Here is a 19,672-nt window from a genome sequence, read left to right on the forward strand (position 1 = left end):
CTGAGGTAATCAGGTTGACCTTGCTAGGGGAATGAGGAGAAGGCAAAAGATGTGCTCATGTGCAAAGTGTTCTACTCCCCTGAGAGCTTGCCTGCACAAATGCCCTCTCCCTTTCTCTGTCCAACTCTCCCCCTCTTCCTCCTCTCCACCCCCCTCTCCCCTTCACTGCAGAGGAAGAGGCAGGTAAGAGCAGGCCTAGAGCACTTCCCTGTCTCAGAGAGCCTGTTGGAGGGAGACCCATGGCCATGGGAGTGAGGATAACTATGGGAGGATGCTACTTCCCTGTTATCAGTTACATTTACATACTGACAATGACCAGTAACTACCATTGAGCAGCAACAGTGGAGTCTACACTTCAAAAACATAGTTTCTACCCTGTAATAATTTCTTCATGGAAAGACAGAGACATTAGTCAGTCTCTATACCTCCATCTCTCTCTCTAACTCTCTCTCTGTCACTCTCACCCTGTCTCTCCCTGTCTCTCTCTCTCTCTCTCTCTCTCTCGCTCTCTCTCTCTCTCTCTTTCTCTCTCTCTCTCTCTCCCCCCCCATGTTTTCCAATGTGGTCCTGTAATTACTCCAGAAGTGGTTGAGGAATTGCTGAGGTGAAAAATCCAATTCACGCTGCCCAGTGCTTTGCTTTGCCTACCGTGTAATACCTTGACTACATAATTCCACTTATTGGTGGAATAATTAATGAATAAGATATTTTTGCCTGTAAACTCTGGAGCCCCTTGCAGTTCTCCTTGCAGCTCCTTGCAACTCTAGCAAATCAAACTTTAATGTGAAGGGCCCAAAGAGACTGGCCCCTGCGCTGGGCCCTTAATTAAGGAAATGACAGCTCTCCAGGCTCCAGCGGCCTATAATGTAGCTAATGGTATTACAGGCAGCCAGCCACTCAACAGTCAGTCTCTGGTGTGTTCCGACTTCAAAAACGCTATTGACCTGTAACCAGCCAGGCTCTCTTCTGAGGGTCTCTAAACAGAGTATTACTTTCCTGCTCATCAAATCAAATCAAATCAACATTTTATTGGCCACATGCGCCGAATACAACAGGTGCAGACATTACAGTGAAATGCTTACTTACAGCCCTTAAACAACAGTGCATTTATTAAAAAAAAAAAGTAGAATAAAATAAAAAAAGTGTTGAGAAAAAAAGAGCAGAAGTAAAATAAAATAACAGTAGGGAGGCTATATATACAGGGGGGTACCGGTGCAGAGTCAATGTGCGGGGGCACCGGCTAGTTGAGGAAGTTGAAGTAATATGTACATGTGGGTAGAGTTAAAGTGACTATGCATAAATAATTAACAGAGTAGCAGCAGCGTGGGGGGGCAGTGCAAATAGTCCGGGTAGCCATGATTAGCTGTTCAGGAGTCTTATGGCTTGGGGGTAGAAGCTGTTGAGAAGTCTTTTGGACCTAGACTTGGCACTCCGGTACCGCTTGCCGTGCGGTAGCAGAGAGAACAGTCTATGACTAGGGTGGCTGGAGTCTTTGACAATTTTGAGGGCTTTCCTCTGACACCGCCTGGTATAGAGGTCCTGGATGGCAGAAAGCTTGGCCCCAGTGATGTACTGGGCAGTACGCACTACCCTCTGTAGTGCCTTGCGGTCGAAGGCCAAGCAGTTGCCATACCAGGCGGTGATGCAACCAGTCAGGATGCTCTCGATGGTGCAGCTGTATAATTTTTTGAGGATCTGAGGACCATGCCAAATCTTTTCAGTCTCCTGAGGGGGAATAGGCTTTGTCGTGCCCTCTTCACGACTGTCTTGGTGTGTTTGGACCATGATAGTTCGTTGGTGATGTGGACACCAAGGAACTTGAAGCTCTCAACCTGTTCCACTACAGCCCCGTCGATGAGAATGGGGTTGTGCTCAGTCCTCTTTTTTTTCCTGTAGTCCACAATCATCTCCTTTGTCTTGGTCACGTTGAGGGAGAGGTTGTTATCCTGGCACCACATGGCCAGGTCTCTGACCTCCTCCCTATAGGCTGTCTCATCGTTGTCGGTGATCAGGCCTACCACTGTTGTGTCGTCGGCAAACTTAATGATGGTGTTGGAGTCGTGCCTGGCCATGCAGTCATGGGTGAACAGGGAGTACAGGAGGGGACTGAGCACGCACCCCTGAGGGGCCCCCGTGTTGAGGATCAGTGTGGCAGATGTGTTGTTACCTACCCTTCCTCAGGGAGCCTAACAAAGAGGACCCGGGGTTATTGGCAACACATTATACTCAGGGTTATTGTTGAGGGCTTTAGTGTGCTCAATGAAAGACAGAACAATGCTATGAAAAACACTTTGTAAGTCTGGAGTTTAACACAAGGTGCTTCCACATAGGGATACAGGTAGAAGATTCTTGAGCACGTAATGTTCTGCCACTCAGAACTATAACCTACTGTAGTGCACTATACAGTACTGTATGTTTTCTGTCCCTTCTCTTATGCATGGTATTTTGAGATATAATACAGTATGAGTAGGAACTGGGGAATAGGGCATTCTCTCTCTCCCTCTTTCTCCTCCTCTCTCCCTCTCTCTCGTGTGTGAATACTTGTCTGTGTGCCAATCCCATAAAAGCTATGCCGTGTCAGGCATTTCAGCAGCATTAGTGAAATCAATGGCCAAACAATCCAGCACAATTGGTCTGGTATTGACAGAATTAAACCTTGTGTATGATGTGACTTGTCATTTATTTGGCCCAGTATGATGCTCTGACCCCCATCATCAGTGAATCTCTATTGATTGCTGCAGCCTGAGCTTTCACTATCATTTGTTTAGCACTAAACACTGATAAGGAACAACAACACATATTTCCATAACAAATAGAAACTGTATGATAAGAATGTATTTTCTTTCGAATGTAGATATTGTGTAGATATTTAATAGTAGAAAATAAGTCAGAATAATAAATATACATTTTTTTACAGGATTTTTTTTTGGGAGATTAGAAGTTTAGTTTTTGTTGTCATAAATATACTACATCTCATGTGAGACCAGCTACGTAAATAAACAACATGCACTGAGCCCTGCTTTTGAAAAAGAGCCATTACTAAAAAGAGGGGTTGGGGCGTTGATGGCCTGGTTGATTTTGAAAAGCTTGAATCGTTACCGCAGCTCTCTCTCCCACATTTGACAACTTATATAATGCATCGCTGCTAAAACAACAGTTTCCCGTGTGTATCAAGGACAGCCAACTCGTTCCTAATATTTGGTATACTCAGTGCATATTTAAGTATTTTTCTGCTGTAGTGGGGACAGTAACATTAGAACTAAAAAAATATATATATATTTTAAAGAAAAAGTTGTATATATTTTTATTTTTATGTTTAGTTCACATAATTTTTTAATATTCATCAAGTGGTCTGTAAAATAATAAAAGTGGCAAAAACAAACGTAGACATTAATAAATGCATTTCTATAGCTTCCAAAATATTTTTTTTTATGGAGGCCCTGTGTAGCTCAGTTGGTAGAGCATGGTGTTTGCGACGCCAAGGTTGTGGGTTCGATTCCCACGGGGGGCCGGTTTGAAAAATGTATGCACTCACTAACTGTAAGTCGCTCTGGATAAGAGCTTCTGCTAAATGACTAAAATGTAAAACAGCTTAATTGTTAACGTTTCTTTTATGGACAAAAATAGATTCAGAAATGCACTGGGACAAAAGCTAACTCGGGACACAAAGCCTTCAATAACACCCATTTCATTGACATGGTCAATGGGTAAAGCAGTTGTTGCATTAGAGTAGGTGGCATACTGATTGCTTTATGAAATACCGACTTATTGTTTTGTGCTATGGTGTCCTCGGGGCAGCACTCTGTATTGAGGAGAGAGACGGATCATGTCAAATAAATGCAGCTCTTTGCACCACATACAAAGCCTTCTGCCTTTTGTGGGCATTGAAAGTCTCTCCAGTCGCCACTTAGGTGATCAATGCAAGAGAATTTATGTAATGTCCAATATTGAGAATATTTCCACACCATAAGACATCTCAGAGCCCCCCCACCCCCAATCACTGAAATAGGAATCACTATTGGTGTAAAGTGTAGAAGAGATGACAGTGGTTAGACTAATGTGGGAGATAGTTTTGGGTTATTCAGTTGAGTTAAAAACAGCACAAATACATTACAAAATGTTATTTTACATTAACAAGCAATAAGCTCCTACGGTCAAGGCAAAGTCTATGTACTGCAATGCATGGAAAAGGGTGACAGAGAGAGGTTAGCTATTCAAAATAATATAGCGAACACATTCATCCTTTCAGTACTGGATTTTTGTGCACACAATAGTTAATGTATAAAATTGTCATCAAACATTATTTTCAGCAAACATTTTATCATTCCACGTGCCATTATTGCTATTGTCAGTCCAGCGTTACTGTCCAAAAGGGAATCCACTGAAGAAACCTTCACATTATATAAACTGGTTAAAATAACTTAAAAGGACAAATAACCTAGTAATAAAAGGGAATTGAAGATGGCCTCCCTGGATATTTCTCCTGTCAGCTTTTTAATTTTGTTAAAGAAATCACACCCAACACCTGAGGGAAAAGATGTGCATGTGCATTTATTTATTATCGATTCCTTTCCCAGAGGTAAACGTGTTAACGTCACAGATATTTGCAGAGGGATCAAGCTTTCTCTTAACATCCGACTAAGTTATTGTGCCTGAATGAAAGGCATACAGCAGTTATTTAATAAGCCATAGCCCTCTGCGCTGCTTATCAAATGGAATATATTTTTCACTACACCAACTGCATTTATGAGCCACACATTCATTTCTTATTGATGGTATTGTCATGCATTCTGTAAACTCTGATTCACTCATCAATAATAGAGCCGAGTGATTCTCTGATTAGGGGTGGATGCCAGAGTCAAGCCGTTGTTATTTCATCTCTGATAGTGAGATGGAATGGATATATGCTAATTAGATGAACTGCTGCTGCCAATGTTCAATTCTACTGTCAAGGTTGTTGTGCTCTGATATGACATTTGATCATATGCAGGCTTGTATGCCTTGTTGTCTAAATTAATTAGCAACTAGTTATGTCATTGAATAATGTCTAATATGCTCATGAATACGAATGAGATCCTCAATTCACTCGTGAATTCCGCTTTTCATTCTATGAAGAAACTTGTCTTCAAAGACATAACATTCAGTCAGTAGTACTGGGTGAATTGATGTCGTATAGCTATGAGAACGCCTCAGGAAATAGAGACCCTTAACCAGGCTCATCATCATGCACTTATTTTAACCTCTGTTGGATGTTTGCCCCAGAGTTAGGATGAGACGAGGGTTCCAGTGTTCAAAGCCAAAGACATAGTTTCTTCAAAATTTGTTCAACGTTTTTTCTTCTCTGCAAAGATTAAAGGCATTAGGTTGGGCTATGTTTGACTCATAATGGGTGAAATTGGTAAAAGACTGTACCATCTAATGTTAAGTGACTGCAGGGTTGACAAGCTTGGGTTTATGTGAACCAATATCTAGATGCAGGACCAGTGAGCCAGAGGTAGAAACCAGCTCGAAATGCGGACTTGTCCCCAGGGCAATTAAATCAAGCATCAAATGCTTAAGGCTCATTTGATGGGTCATGCCATTCACCAATTATTTGGATTTTATGTATAGATGAGATGATGTTGGATGGCGGAGTGGAGTTTTGGACGTAATGCACACATGTGTACAGTCCCAGTCCCACACAACCAACCAGCAACGAGATCTTGACAGCAAAGACTTCAATAATACAAAGATTATGGTCTGAATGGAACTCTCAAACCCAGTGTGTGCGCTTTCACGTCTATCTCCAGTTAAGTTTAGAATTCAGGAACAAAATGCTTTTAAAAAAATGCACTCTTTACTGTGTGTCTGTCAAATGTTCTTGGTCTTTATAATATTAGTCTTTTGAAGTTTGTTATTCAATTTCGAAGGTCAAACTAAGATTTTTCAAGATATTTATTTTTCTTCCATAGGCCTCTTGTAAATTGCCCAAATTGAAAAGAGATACATTTACATTTTAGTCATTTAGCAGACACTCTTATCCAGAGCGACTTACAGTTAGTGAGCGCATACATTTTCCATACAGGCCCCCCGCGGGAAACAAACCCACAACCCTGGCGTTGCAAGCGCCATGCTCTACCAACTGAGCTACAGTTGTATTCATGTTCTTTGGCTTTCTATAGAACTCTCCCACTCACTTTGTTTACTTCTTTTATAAACTTGAATTAAAGTTTTTGAGGGAAGTGAGTTAGAATGTGTTGTGATACGATAAATTGAATTAGTTGTGTAGTAGCCTACCATTGATGTATGACTGCATTTAGAGAGAGCTCAATTTGCAGAGACCTTTGTATTGATTACTTCTATTGACTTGTGATATTTGAGGTTTACGTTCTTTGGTCAATGAACTTGACTTTTGTAAAGAATGGACGTTATAAAAGTTATAAAAGCCCATGTGGTATGAAAGCAAATAGTTTATCATTGAACTACAGTTGAAGTCGGAAGTTTACATACACCTTAGCCAAATACATTTAAACTCAGTGTTTCACAAATCCTGACATTTAATCCTAGTAAAAAATTCCCTGTTCTGTGCTCCCATCTTCACATCACCAGTTTCCCGTAGGCTTTCACTGATGGCGGTCATACAAGTCTGGGACTCTGGGAGATCTTCGCATCCAGTTGTAGGATTGTCATTTGTTGCTGTTTCTGTAACTCAAAGGTTTTACTGGATGGGGTTGCTAGCCCCATAACCAACCGTCCACCATTTCTGGTTTTGGGAGATTTTGGAATTGGCAGCCAGGTGAAACAAAAAAAGCTGGTACTGTGTCCAGATGCATTTTAGCTAGCTAACCAAACCAAAAAGTGTTAATCTGCAAATCAGTGGCTCAAAGACACCAGATACAGTTGAAGTCGGAAGTTTACATACACCTTCGCCAAATACATTTAAACTCAGTTTTTCACAATTCCTGACATTTAATCCTAGTAAAAATTCCCTGTCTTAGGTCAGTTAGGATCACCACTTTATTTTAAGAATGTGAAATGTCAGAATAATAGTAGAGAGAATGATTTATTTCAGCTTTTATTTCTTTCATCATATTCCCAGTGGGTCAGAAGTTTACATACACTCAATTAGTATTTGGTAGCATTGCCTTTAAATTGTTTAACTTGGGTCAAACGTTTCGGGTAGCCTTCCACAAGCTTCCCACAATAAGTTGGGTGAATTTTGGCCCATTCCTCCTGACAGAGCTGGTGTAACTGAGTCAGGTTTGTAGGCTTCCTTGCTCGCACACGCTTTTTCAGTTCTGGCCACACATTTTCTATAGGATTGAGGTCAGGGCTTTGTGATGGCTACTCCAGTACCTTGACTTTGTTGTCCTTAAGCCATTTTGCCACAACTTTGGAAGTATGCTTGGGGTCCTTGTCCATTTGGAAGACCCATTTGCGACCAAGCTTTAACTTCCTGACTGATGTCTTGAGATGTTGCTTCAATATATCCACATAATTCTCCTTCCTCATGATGCCATCTATTTTGTGAAGTGCACCAGTCCCTCCTGCAGCAAAGCACCCCCACAGCATGATGCTGCCACCCCAGTGCTTCAAGGTTGGGATGGTGTTCTTCGGCTTGCAAGCATCCCCCTTTTTCCTCCAAACATAACGATGGTCATTATGGCCAAACAGTTCTATTTTTGTTTCATCAGACCAAAAAGTACGATCTTTGTCCCCATGTGCAGTTGCAAACCGTAGTCTGGCTTTTTATGGTGGTTTTGGAGCAGTGGCTTCTTCCTTGCTGAGTGGCCATTCAGGTTATGTCGATATAGGACTCGTTTTACTATGGATATAGATACTTTCCTCCAGCATCTTCACAAGGTCTTTTGCTGTTGTTCTGTGATTGATTTGCACTTTTCACACCAAAGTACGTTCATCTCTAGGAGACAGAACACGTCTCCTTCCTGAGCGGTATGACGGCTGCGTGGTCCCATGGTGTTTATACTTGCGTACTATTGTTTGTACAGATGAACGTGGTACCTTCAGGCGTTTAGAAATTGCTCCCAAGGATGAACCAGACTTATGGAGGACTACACAGTTTTTTATGAGGTCTTGGCTGATTTCTTTTTTTTTAAATACATCCACAGGTGCACCTCCAATTGACTAAAATGATGTCAATTAGCCTATCAGAAGCTTCTAAAGCCATGACATCATTTTCTGGAATTTTCCAAGCTGTTTAAAGGCACCGTCAACTTAGTATATGTAAACTTCTGACCCACTGGAATTGTCTGTTAACAATTGTTGGAAAGATTACTTGTGTCATGCACAAAGTAGATGTCCTAACCGACTTGCCAAAACTATAGTTTGTTAACAAGAAATTTGTGAAGTGGTTGAAAAACAAGTTTTAATGACTCCAACCTAAGTGTATGTAAACTTCCGACTTCAACTGTATCTGATTGAGGATACTTTTTCAAAGTTGAATGTTTAATCTACAGTATACAATATACAATAGCTAAGCAGTAGGGACCTATAAAGATTGCACTATAGTGGCAATGCACTTTTCTAGTAACATGTTATCACACATGATGACTGAGTGAGGTCACAAAACCCTTTGGATTAGCCACCCACAAGCTGAGCATGAGCTGTTGAGAGATGCTGAGAGAGAGTCAACCCACTGGGAAAAAACGGTTGTTTCCACGTCATTTCAAGAAAATATTTTCATATTTTTTTCACCCAACTTTTAACCTAAATCCAATGACATGGTGAAATGTTTTGTTGATTTCATGTTGAATTCACGTTAGTTGACAACTCAATCAAATGTAAATCAAAACTAGACGGTGAACTGACATCTGTGCCCAGTTGGAATGGTCAGTGTCTGTATCCCAAATGGCACCCTACGGGCCCTGTTCAAAAGTAGCGAACTACATAGGGAATAGGGTGCTATTTGAGACACTGGGCACCCACCCACCCTGAGTGGCTTTGTTTTCCCTCCATCCATCACATCACACAGCAGAACAGGCTTATTATCATGTCTGTGTCTGATGTGCGCCTCCGTACTCCACTGTGGCTTCGTAGCAAACAGGTCTAACAGAGTCTCATAGCCGCAGAGCTGCTTGTGGTACAAGGGGGAGGAGGGGGGTTAGATGGGTGATGATGCTCAGCGATGTAAATGGAGGAATAATGCGGAGCCGGGCCCCACATTTTATGCAGTCCCGTGGCCATCCATCCCTCATTCCTCAGCTGTAATCGGGGCCGTCGTGGGAGCGCCGTCCCCCCGTCAATGAGCCTCTCAGCTGGCGGGTCATTTATTCAGGGTTGATTGTGAACGGCGGCAGTGCGTTTATTGATAAAACACTTAAACACATAATCCTCTCCCCTTCGCACTCGAGGCTGTGTGATCACAGCTGGCTATATTTGTGTGTGCATGCGTGTTTGTGCATGTTTTACGATTGTTTTGATGTTATAGTGGATTAAAATCTCTCTCTCACTCCCTACCTCCTCCCCCCCTCTCCCCATCTCTCTTTCTCTCCCCCAGGAGCCCGTGATGGCTCTGCCCAGTCTGATGCCAGCAGCAGCCCGTCAGAACAGTGTCATCTGGGTCAGTCTCACCCAACCTACCCGGTAGGACCACAGGTGGGTGTCTCTCCATGTCCCCTCCTGACCTGCACCTAAACACACACACCCAGCACCACACACACAATCACACTAGATACACATCAAAACATGAAGATGATCTGAAAATTATTTCAAATTCTCTGCAAAGATAATCCGTTGCGATGTGACCTTAATGAACATATACCGTTTTTGAATGAATAGAGAGTTGTTTACATTTCCTCTACCCCCAGGCAGCCCTACTAAATAGCTCAATAAGACAGTCAGCGTATGTGATTAGATTTATTGGCCTGGTGGCTCAGCCCTGTTTAATGAATATCTATCTCATTAGTGCTGTCTCACTGTCACCTCCCTGAACACAGTAGTGTGAACAGCCAGGCAGGCAGACATAGGGCTTCCCTCCCTCCTCCCTTCAGCTAATGAGGCCACTCTCCCAGCACTCAGTGGTTGCGTGCTAAAGTACACCCTATTCCCTGTATATTAAAGGGAATACGGTGCTATTTGGGACACAGTACTCAGTGTTACTCAATAAAGGGCTCCGCTACTGAATCAACCCTCATCAGGGTAAACAAAATAGGAAATGTGATGGGAAGAGAGACTCATTCACTGAGTTCCCTGCTGAATTACCACACTCAGCTCAGCAGAATGAACAGCAGAGAACCAGACTGATTAAAGCCACTCTGATAATGAGAGACATGATAGCTGTTTAATTCATGGATGGTAAACAAGGTTATCAGACGAAATAGAAACGCTTTAGTGCAGCTAGTTGTGCCAGTCCCTATGAGCTTCAGAAGGTTGCTCCCCCAACAGTCTGTCTAATATATTGATGCTGTCAGTACAGTCTCAGTGAAGCTAACAGTTTTCAGAAACAAAGGTGCTCCCCATGCCATAACCAATTCTCCTATTTCGGGATCAATATGTTATGATAGATTCTCACTTCGGAGCCGGATATTGTGCGAACAGGCATTATCCGAAGGTAGTTTACCCAACATGAATCCGCTTTTCCCCTGTTCCCCACTCGCAGTTAGGATAACAAAAGTCAGGTATCTCTGTGATTACGGGCAATTGCTCAGAGCCTGACTGGGCTTCCGGGCAGATGGAAGGGCTTGCTGGCCTATTGGGCAGAGAGGCAGGGTATCTCATCCAGGTCTAAAGCGCCACCCAGCCCCATCCAGACTCCATCCAGACCCCATCCAGACCCCATCCAGACCCCATCCAGACCCCATCCAGACCCCACCCAGCCCCATCCAGACCCCATCCAGACCCCATCCAGACCCCATCCAGACCCCATCCAGACCCCATCCAGAGCCCATCCAGACCCCATCCAGACCCCATCCAGACCCCATCCAGACACCATCCAGAGCCCATCCAACTCCACCCAGAACACATGCAGAGAGGCAGAGTACCTCATCCAGGTCTGAAGCCACATCCAGCCCCATCCATGGCCCAACTCCATCCAGAACACATGGATAAAGTCAGGGTACCTTATTCAGGTTTGGAGGCCCTTCCAGACCCATCCAGGGCCCCAACTCCATCAGAACATGTGCCTGCTCCCTGGGAGCCCCACTCCTCAACACTCAGCTGTCAGCCATGCCAAAGGCAGTACCACACCATCCCCACTAGACCTGCATTGGAGAGACAGGCAAGACAAACACAGAGAAAGGAAAATAATGCAGAACTATTCACACAGACACCCAAAGGGAGCAGATTGGGTTGTTGACTGTAATTCTCTGGCATTTTAAAGGACCGTTTTGTTGTTATGCTCTGGAAGTGTAAACTCACTTTGTGGTGGTGGCCAGGGGCTAGTTTCTCAGATTCAATTAGTACTCACACTTTACATGTTTTACAGAAGCAAGTTAGGTAGACATGGAATACATTTCTGAACTACCCTCCTCTGCTCCTCACAAAAGCAGAGTAACAAAAACAGCCTAAAGACAAATAGCATGGGGTCTTATTTACATGCAGTGCTCTGAAGCTGGCAGACACGTGCCTGTAATAATACATCTGAAGTACATTTGATGTATGTAGAATTGTTTTTGTATCGCTCTTCGGTGTCAGGCGAAGGGATCTCATTTAATTTCAAGATTAAATTTTCAAGTTCAAATGTTCAAAGATTTTGATTATATGCCACTACAAAGCCATCTTGCGTTGACGAAATGGCCCCTTTGTTATTGTCCTTTGATGGTTCTTCTTTGCTCACTCAAATGACTAATTCCTTATTTAAAGCTAATGACAAATGTCATTTTGAATGTGTTCAAAGCAGTCAACCAGTGTCACTCATTTCTGTTATGATTTGTTATAGTGTTTCAAAGCAAACAAAAATGGTTCTGAATTTTGAAAATGTTCAGTATAATACTCACAAGGTATTTTAAACCTAATGAGTATTGTATAAAACATACTCTGTTTTGTTCACAGGACACAGTTGCTAGAACTAAATGTCTCTCCATGCCAGTGACTATTAATTCCGAGCTTCGTCCCTGGTCTCCTTTGATCAAAGGCATGGGAGAAACAAATACATGATCAAGTTCGATTTTTTGGGGGGGGGGGTATTTCTCCTAAATTTTAATGCCAGTGTTTACCTTCCAATCTCTCCCAGCATCTTGGCTTTAAACCCATGTAACATCACATTCCTAAAACTGTGATTATGTTGAAACTGGTGCTCGCTCTCCGCACCGCGCCTGGTTATCTTAGTGACACGGCTGTCACCCAGCAGCACCAAGCCTGGGAGGATGGTGCCATGTTCACACCAGTCGACCCTTCAACTCCGTCTTCCGCTCCCTCGCCACAGGCGCCCCGTGCAAAACAGAAGCAGATAGCTGACAAGTGCAGTTAAAGGTTTGTGGGCTCAGGTCAGAATGGAGGACTCAAGCGGAGAAGGAGCAGCACCGAGGCCACAGGGCAGCCACGCATACTACAGGCATGCAGGAGCGGATGTGTTTAAGAGCAGTGTTAGGCTGGGCTTGGACACAAAGAAGCCATGCATTCATGTCCATGCCCTGTATGTAGAGGCACTCACAGCAGCTATTTTGGGAATGTCGTTTTACATGATGTAAAACGCTTGTTTCCCCTGATGACATTATGAGAATCAAGTCTGTATCTGACAAACTGATGAACTTATAGATTATATATCAAATGTAATACATATCTGGATGTCCTAACTCTTGCTCAGTATTCTGGTGCTACAACCATTTCCACATCTGGTGTCGAAAACATGAATTAAACCCGGGGTCAAAGCACTATGCTACAAAATGTGGTTGTGGCTGTATATTTGCAGATCCACTAGCTGTGAAAATACATTTAAACGGCTCCTCTACTGTGCCAAATATCTTCTAGCGATACTGCAGATAACATATCTTAGCGTCTGTGTCTATGACTTCACCCATTCTACTCTGACTAATATTAGTGAATGCTGACATGAAGTCAGTGTTGTTCTGTATCTCCCACTAAAGGAGGAAAATGCTGATATTTATGAAAGCATGGGGGAACAATTCAACGGCTGATTCTAGGGTGTCAGAGGTGTGTTTATTGTGATGAAATAGAAACCACTCTGCATCTGTCTGAAAGGAAAATGCACTGCTCTTTTTCAAAGGTTGGAGTTGGATTCCTTTTTCCACACGCCAGCAAGCAGCACTGCGTTCTGACTGTCGCTCTGGCTGTGGCATGTTGCAAAGCACAGGTGTCAGCAGCAAAAACAACAGCATTCATCAGAACAACACATTGATTAGAGCACTTTAATCACTTGAGTGAAATGTGGGTTATATGTGTGATGATCATTGATTCCTCTTAGATTAATTTGATGGGAATATCTTAATGTATCTTTATGAATGGTTCATTCCATATCCTGAGGCACTCATAAACCTATCGATGAAATGTGATGTGAATGTAACCTCTCTCTACTATGCATGCTAATACATTAATCACCTTTTACTATGCGTTTTACTATGTATACTAATGTCAATACATTTTTGTAACCCAGTGTCTTTCTCTTCAGTCTCTGCTGGTGGCTCAGCAGCTAGCCCAGCAGCTGGCTGGGGGGTCACCAGGCCTGAACCAGCCCATCCTCATCCCCTTCAACACGGGCGGCCATCTGGGAGGCCAGCAGGGGCTGGTGCTCTCCCTGCCCACCGCCAACATCCAGGGCCTGGTGGCTGCAGCAGCCGCACAGGGCATCATGACCCTTCCCCTACAGAACCTGCAAGGTAAGAGGGCTGCCTCAGCAGATCAACTATAGAGGACAAGGTGGGAGATAAAATGTACAGTCATTTTGACAATGCATGTATTTGATGTAATAACAGCAGTAATCTTATGTTATAACATTCACCAAAAGTATTTAGTCCTTGTACACTGGATGTACCAGTATGTACAGTTTATACTACACAGGTTATGTGTTATGATTCACCTGTATTCTGTAAACGTTCAATATAAAAACCCAGAGGGGAGAAAAATACTTTGGGGGGGCTCTATTCCAAATAGCCACCCATCCTCAACTTGCCCGGAGGAAGAGCCATATTAATTACAGGTCAGCGTTTTGCAGCGCGGCGCAAAAGCACTTCATGACACTTTTCTCTGCATAAGAGTGCACTGTACTCTCCCTTCTCCTCTTTCCTCTGCATAAGAGTGCACTGTACTCTCCCCTCTCCTATTTCCTCTCTTTTCTACCTCATCCGTCCGTCCACATGGCTGTACTTATCCTCGTCTTTTAAACTTTAGTGCGCAAGTGTTCTCTTTTGATCATAGTTGTAAAAGGTTTCCATTTTCATGTTTAAAACATTGCCTCTTTTATACCATTAGATTGAGGGATGGATGGGGAAACCATCAGTCATTAATGTTGGATGAGAGGGGCCTCGCTAATGTAAAAAGATTGGCTGCATGTAAAGCAGTGTGTTTTTTGGTGGAGATTACAATAATGCCAGGGCAGCACAAAGTGCAGAGAAAGGAGTCCCCCCCTTTCTCTTCATGTGAGGAAATGGATGGACGGATGTATTGAGTGAGGAAATGTGAAGGAAGGTAGAAGCCCTAATGGACACAAGCATTCATAAATAACAACATGCATCATTTCTATGGGTTGAGCTTTTAATAAATCCCACATCTAGCCACTGAAGCCCCTCCAATGTATCCTGGAGCAAGGGGCGATAATGGGCCCACAAGGCTGTCTGTCTGTCTCACACTTCAACAACTTCTCATACTGTATGTGGGACAAGCCAGAGGAAGTAATAACCGACAGAAAAACGCATTGTTATAATAATAATATGCCATTTAGCAGACACTTTTATCCAAAGCGACTTACAGTCATGTGTGCATACATTTTTACGTATGGGTGGTCCCGGGGATCGAACCCACTACCCTGGCGTTACAAGCGCCATGCTCTACCAATTGAGCTACAGAGTATGTTGAAGGCACAAAACCAACACCTCTCAATCATCCTTTTATAACAGATGGTACGGTCCTCAATCGTTTGCTATACCTCATCATCCGTTGGGTACAAAGCTAAAGAATGAAATGCCTTCATGGTAGTTTCATTTTAAGCGTACAGAAGCATTGACAGACTGGCTGTTCACACGTCCTCCTCCCATCCTATCTGAGGGTGACGCTGTGAAGGGACCTCCGTGAAGAGAAAGTGACACGAGTCAGGAGTGAAGCTAAATGTCTTGACTGTGTCCGGGGCCCTCTGGCCACGCAACGCCTCTCCACTCTCCCCTGTCGGAGCTCATCAGGGCCCTGCTAAATGAGGCCTGCTGGCAGAGCACCTCTGTAATGCGGCTCCAGCCTGCCCCTGCCCTCACCCCTTCGCCCTTTCTCCCCCTGCTCACACCAGTCCCCATCAACCCTGATTAATCACACGTTTAATGCAGTCAGTGCCCCTTTTGAGCCCAGAGCCAGCAGCCAGCTCATTTCACGACCTCAGGAGCAAGTGTGTTTTACAGCCCTGCTGCACTGCACCGTGTCACGCTGCTCTGCTGGTTAATTAGCGTCAGATCAGACACATACAACTGTTAGCCTACAGTAATGAGACTGCAGGACCTCTGACTCTATTTAAATCTACTGACACGGCTAATGATCAGCTAATATGGCTGTTTGTCTTTGGGGGGGTTGAGGGATTCTTCACACTACAGGTTTAGTATAGCTACTATAGCTGGTAAAGCCAGGATGGATTCCACTTTTGGTGTCCACTTTCACAGAATCCCAAATGTAGTGCTAAAAAGTATGCATTTTCTATCAGCACTCACTGGCTATTTAATCCAATTGTTCGCCCCTTTCAGCTTTAGTATTTTGCAAGGTGCTAAACATTCTTACAAATAAGATAAGCAGGGAAATGTGAGAACCAAGAGATTCCTGCTAAGCATCTTTGATCACTTACCTCTTGTTAAACACCCCTGGCTTTTTACCTTGTCTAAGGTCCTTCTAGAGCAGGGAAGGGCTAGATTCTATCAAATCGGAGGTGGAACTGCGTTAGAGATGGCAAATCCACAAGCAGCTCCTTGCATTAGCTTATCGCGTACACTGCCATTGGATGCAACGAGAGAGAGAGAGAGGCATCAACAGAATACCCTTAGGTGCATGAATACCTAGTGTGTTTATGTATACGTGTGTGTCAGAGGAGGCTGGTGGGAGGAGGTATAGGAGGACAGGCTCATTGTAATGGCTGGAATGGAATAAATGGAAGAGTTTCCATATGTTTGATGTGTTTGATACCGTTCCATTTATTCCATTCCAGCCATTCCAATATGCCCATTCTCCTATAGCTCCTCCTACCAGCCTCCTCTGGTGTGTGTGTGTATGTGTCAGTGGTACACGCCTCCGATGAGCAACACTGCTCTTACCCCCTCATCCCCCATCAGTGGCTGTCTCCTGCCCCCTCTCCTCCATCCGTCTCTGGCCACCTCTCTGGCCACCTCTCCTGCTCCCACTCCTCCATCCCTCTCTGGCACACTCTCCTGCCCCCTCTCCTCCATCCCTCTCTGGCCCACTCTCCTGGCCCCTCTCCTCCATCCCTCTCTGGCCACCTCTCCTGCTCCCACTCCTCCATCCCTCTCCTCCATCCCTCTCTGGCCTATTCTCCTGCCCCCTCTCCTCCATCCCTCTCTGGCCCACTCTCCTGCCCCCTCTCATCCATCCCTCTCTGGACATCTCTCTGGCCACCTCTCCTGCTCCCACTCCTCCATCTCTTTCTGGCCCACTCTCCTGCTCCCACTCCTCCATCCCTCTCTGGCCTACTCTCCTGGCCCCTCTCCTCCATCCCTCTCTGGCCCACTCTCCTGCCCACTCTTCTCTCTCTCCTCTCCTGCACTGCAGGATTTCAGTCCTTCACGGCGTAGTGTGTTACCAAATGTTTTCTTGGTGACTCTGGTCCTAGCTGCCTTGAGATCATTGACAAGATCCTCTCGTGTAGTTCTGGGCTGATTCCTCACCGTTCTCATGATCATTGCAACTCCACGAGGTAAGATCTTACATGGAGCCCCAGGCAGAGGGAGATTGACAGTTATTTTGTGTTTCTTCCATTTGCGAATAATCGCACCAACTGTTGTCACCTTCTCACCAAGCTGCTTGGCGATGGTCTTGTAGCCCATTCCAGCCTTGTTTAGGTCTACAATCATGTCCCTGACATCCTTGGAGAGCTCTTTGGTCTTGGCCATGGTGGAGAGTTTGGAATCTGATTGATTGATTGCTTCTGTGGACAGGTGTCTTTTATACAGGTAACAAGCTGAGATTAGGAGCACTCCCTTTAAGAGTGTGCTCCTAATCTCAGCTCGTTACCTGTATAAAAAACACCTGGGAGCCAGAAATCTTTCTGATTGAGAGGGGGTCAAATACTTATTTCCCTCATTAAAATGCAAATCAATTTATAACATTTTTGACATGTGCTTTTCTAGATTTTGTTGTTGTTATTCTGTCTCTCACTGTTCAAATAAACCTACCATTAAAATTATAGACTGATCACTTCTTTGTCAGTGGGCAAACGTACAAAATCAGCAGGGGATCAAATACTTTTTTCCCCTCACTGTATTATTTGAATCTGAAATCCATTTGCATTGCTAGTTCCAGCCTAATATTAGCTAGTTAACATTGAACCTAGTGTGTTAGCTTTAGCTACCTGCAGATTCATACTACAGCTATGACAATGTTTGTATTGGTAGTAGTATGAGTTGGGGTTATGCCGGTTAATTGTTTAGCTAGCTAGCTAGCTACATGTCTAAACAAAAGACTCCACTTCGGCTGGATTATTACATGACCCATCAAATTAGCAGGGTAGTGTCTGGGGGTGATTACGGCCATCGATTGTGTACATGTCTAGACAATATTCACCCATCAATTTAGCTAGATGTGGATGAGGGGTGGTTATAGCATTTCCTTCACATGACCCATCAATTTAGACAAGTGTGTCGGGTAAGCGTCATCTAATAATGACAAAATATTTATCAAATAATTGTATCTGGACACTTTCTGTTTTTGATATTGCTACTATGCAAGTATGCAAGTACTATCACTGTACCGTTTACACCTTCTGTTACCTGTGCATGTGACAAATAAACTTAGATTTTATTTGATATAGCATGTGTTTACTACATGGCCTCACATGTGAATCTTTAAAGAGATGGGTGGGGCTAAGGCTTAAGAGGGTGTGAACGATGCTGAATGGGTGTAGACAAAGAAGAGCTCTCCAGTAGGTGTACCAAAACATTCAAGGGCCATTTTCTCAGAAGTTGGGGTTACAAGTTTATCAACTTTCAAAGCACAATGACTTCCCCATTGTTCCTCAACTGCAGTGTATGATATACAATGTTCTAGCTCTGAGTCTCTACTTTTATCCAATGTAAAAACACAATTTCAAATGTTGCTACATAAGACCGAAACAAGGCGGTCGGTCACATATTAACAGAGCTCTCTGCCTAGGCTTCCTCACGGCACCATGACAACCAATACTTACAAAGTAATCCTTATTTTGAATATTTTTTAAATAGACCACATTTATTTTTGGCTGAGAATATAAGACTTATAACTCTGAGAGAGCATCCAAGGGCTAGAATGTTGTATATAGAATGTATGACAAACAATAATTTTTAAATATAATTCTAAAACCTTCAGAATTCTGAGATTTTTGTCCATAATACAGAATTCAAGCCAACATTCCAATCTCATTATGACTCAACAATTAAGCTAGGCTACAACCATAGAATTTGGAATTAGAACTTGGCTACAACAAGTTCCAAACCAAAGAAAACAACCAGCATATCCATTCACCACACCATAACTACTCAAGTGTATATCTTTTTAAATCTTCATAAGTGGACAGAAATCGCGGAGGAGAGGTGAGTTAGAACATAATAATGGGTAAAAGTGTTTGACTTCTAAGGAAATCAGTGAAGGTAGGCCTACTTATTACCATTTAATATATTATACCAGTTAGCCTGAAGGTAACTGAAGTTGGAAAACTGGCATGGCCAGACAGTTTTAAGAAAATGACATGGAAAAGATTCACACAAAATAAAAAAAATAAGGAATACATGTTTCTCCATACATATTGATGCAGAGAGAAGTCATTGAGATGGAGAAAGAGATGACTGAAAGTGAGGAGATGGAGAAAGGCAACAAGATGAGGGGGGAACGAGAGATAGAAAGACAAAGAGAAATGGAGGGGCTGCTGAGAATGAGAAAAGAGATTGAGACTTGTAACAAGGTAGACCACTACCGGTGGAAGCTGCAGAGAGAGGTGTTGGAGGAAGTCAACAAGGTGAGGGTGGAACCAGAGCAAGAAAGAGAAAGGCTAATTGAAGAGTTGCTGAGACAGATAAGGGAGACTGAGGCTTCTATTGAGGTAAACTGCTACCAATGGAAGCTGGAGAGAGAGTTGTTTGAGAAACAGAGAGAAAGTGCAGTGTCAGACAGAAAAAATATGGAGCTCAAGATGGCAAAGCTGAAGGTGCAGAACATACTGCACTTGGCCAAGATAGGGAAGTTGACCGTGGAGAACACGAGGCTGTCAGCTGAGAATGAAAGGGTGAGAGAGGTGTCGGACAAACAGAGAGAAAGCGCAGTGTCAGACAGAAAAAATATGGAGCTCAAGATGGCAAAGCTGAAGGTGCAGAACATACTGCACTTG

General features: G+C 43.5%; 1 protein-coding gene across 1 annotated transcript in view; it reads left to right on the forward strand.

Moving 5' to 3' along the window:
• The window catches only part of LOC121550029 (POU domain, class 6, transcription factor 2-like), a 116,816-nt gene that overhangs the window by 13,363 nt on the left and 83,781 nt on the right, over positions 1–19,672 (forward strand). The window contains exons 3-4 of the mRNA XM_041862093.2: positions 9,497–9,594; positions 13,565–13,772. Of these exons, the coding sequence (XP_041718027.2) occupies positions 9,497–9,594; positions 13,565–13,772 (306 nt within the window). The remainder of the gene's footprint in view (positions 1–9,496; positions 9,595–13,564; positions 13,773–19,672) is intronic.

This window comes from Coregonus clupeaformis, chromosome 34 (genome assembly GCF_020615455.1).
Source record: "Coregonus clupeaformis isolate EN_2021a chromosome 34, ASM2061545v1, whole genome shotgun sequence".
Classification (NCBI taxonomy): Eukaryota; Metazoa; Chordata; class Actinopteri; order Salmoniformes; family Salmonidae; genus Coregonus; species Coregonus clupeaformis.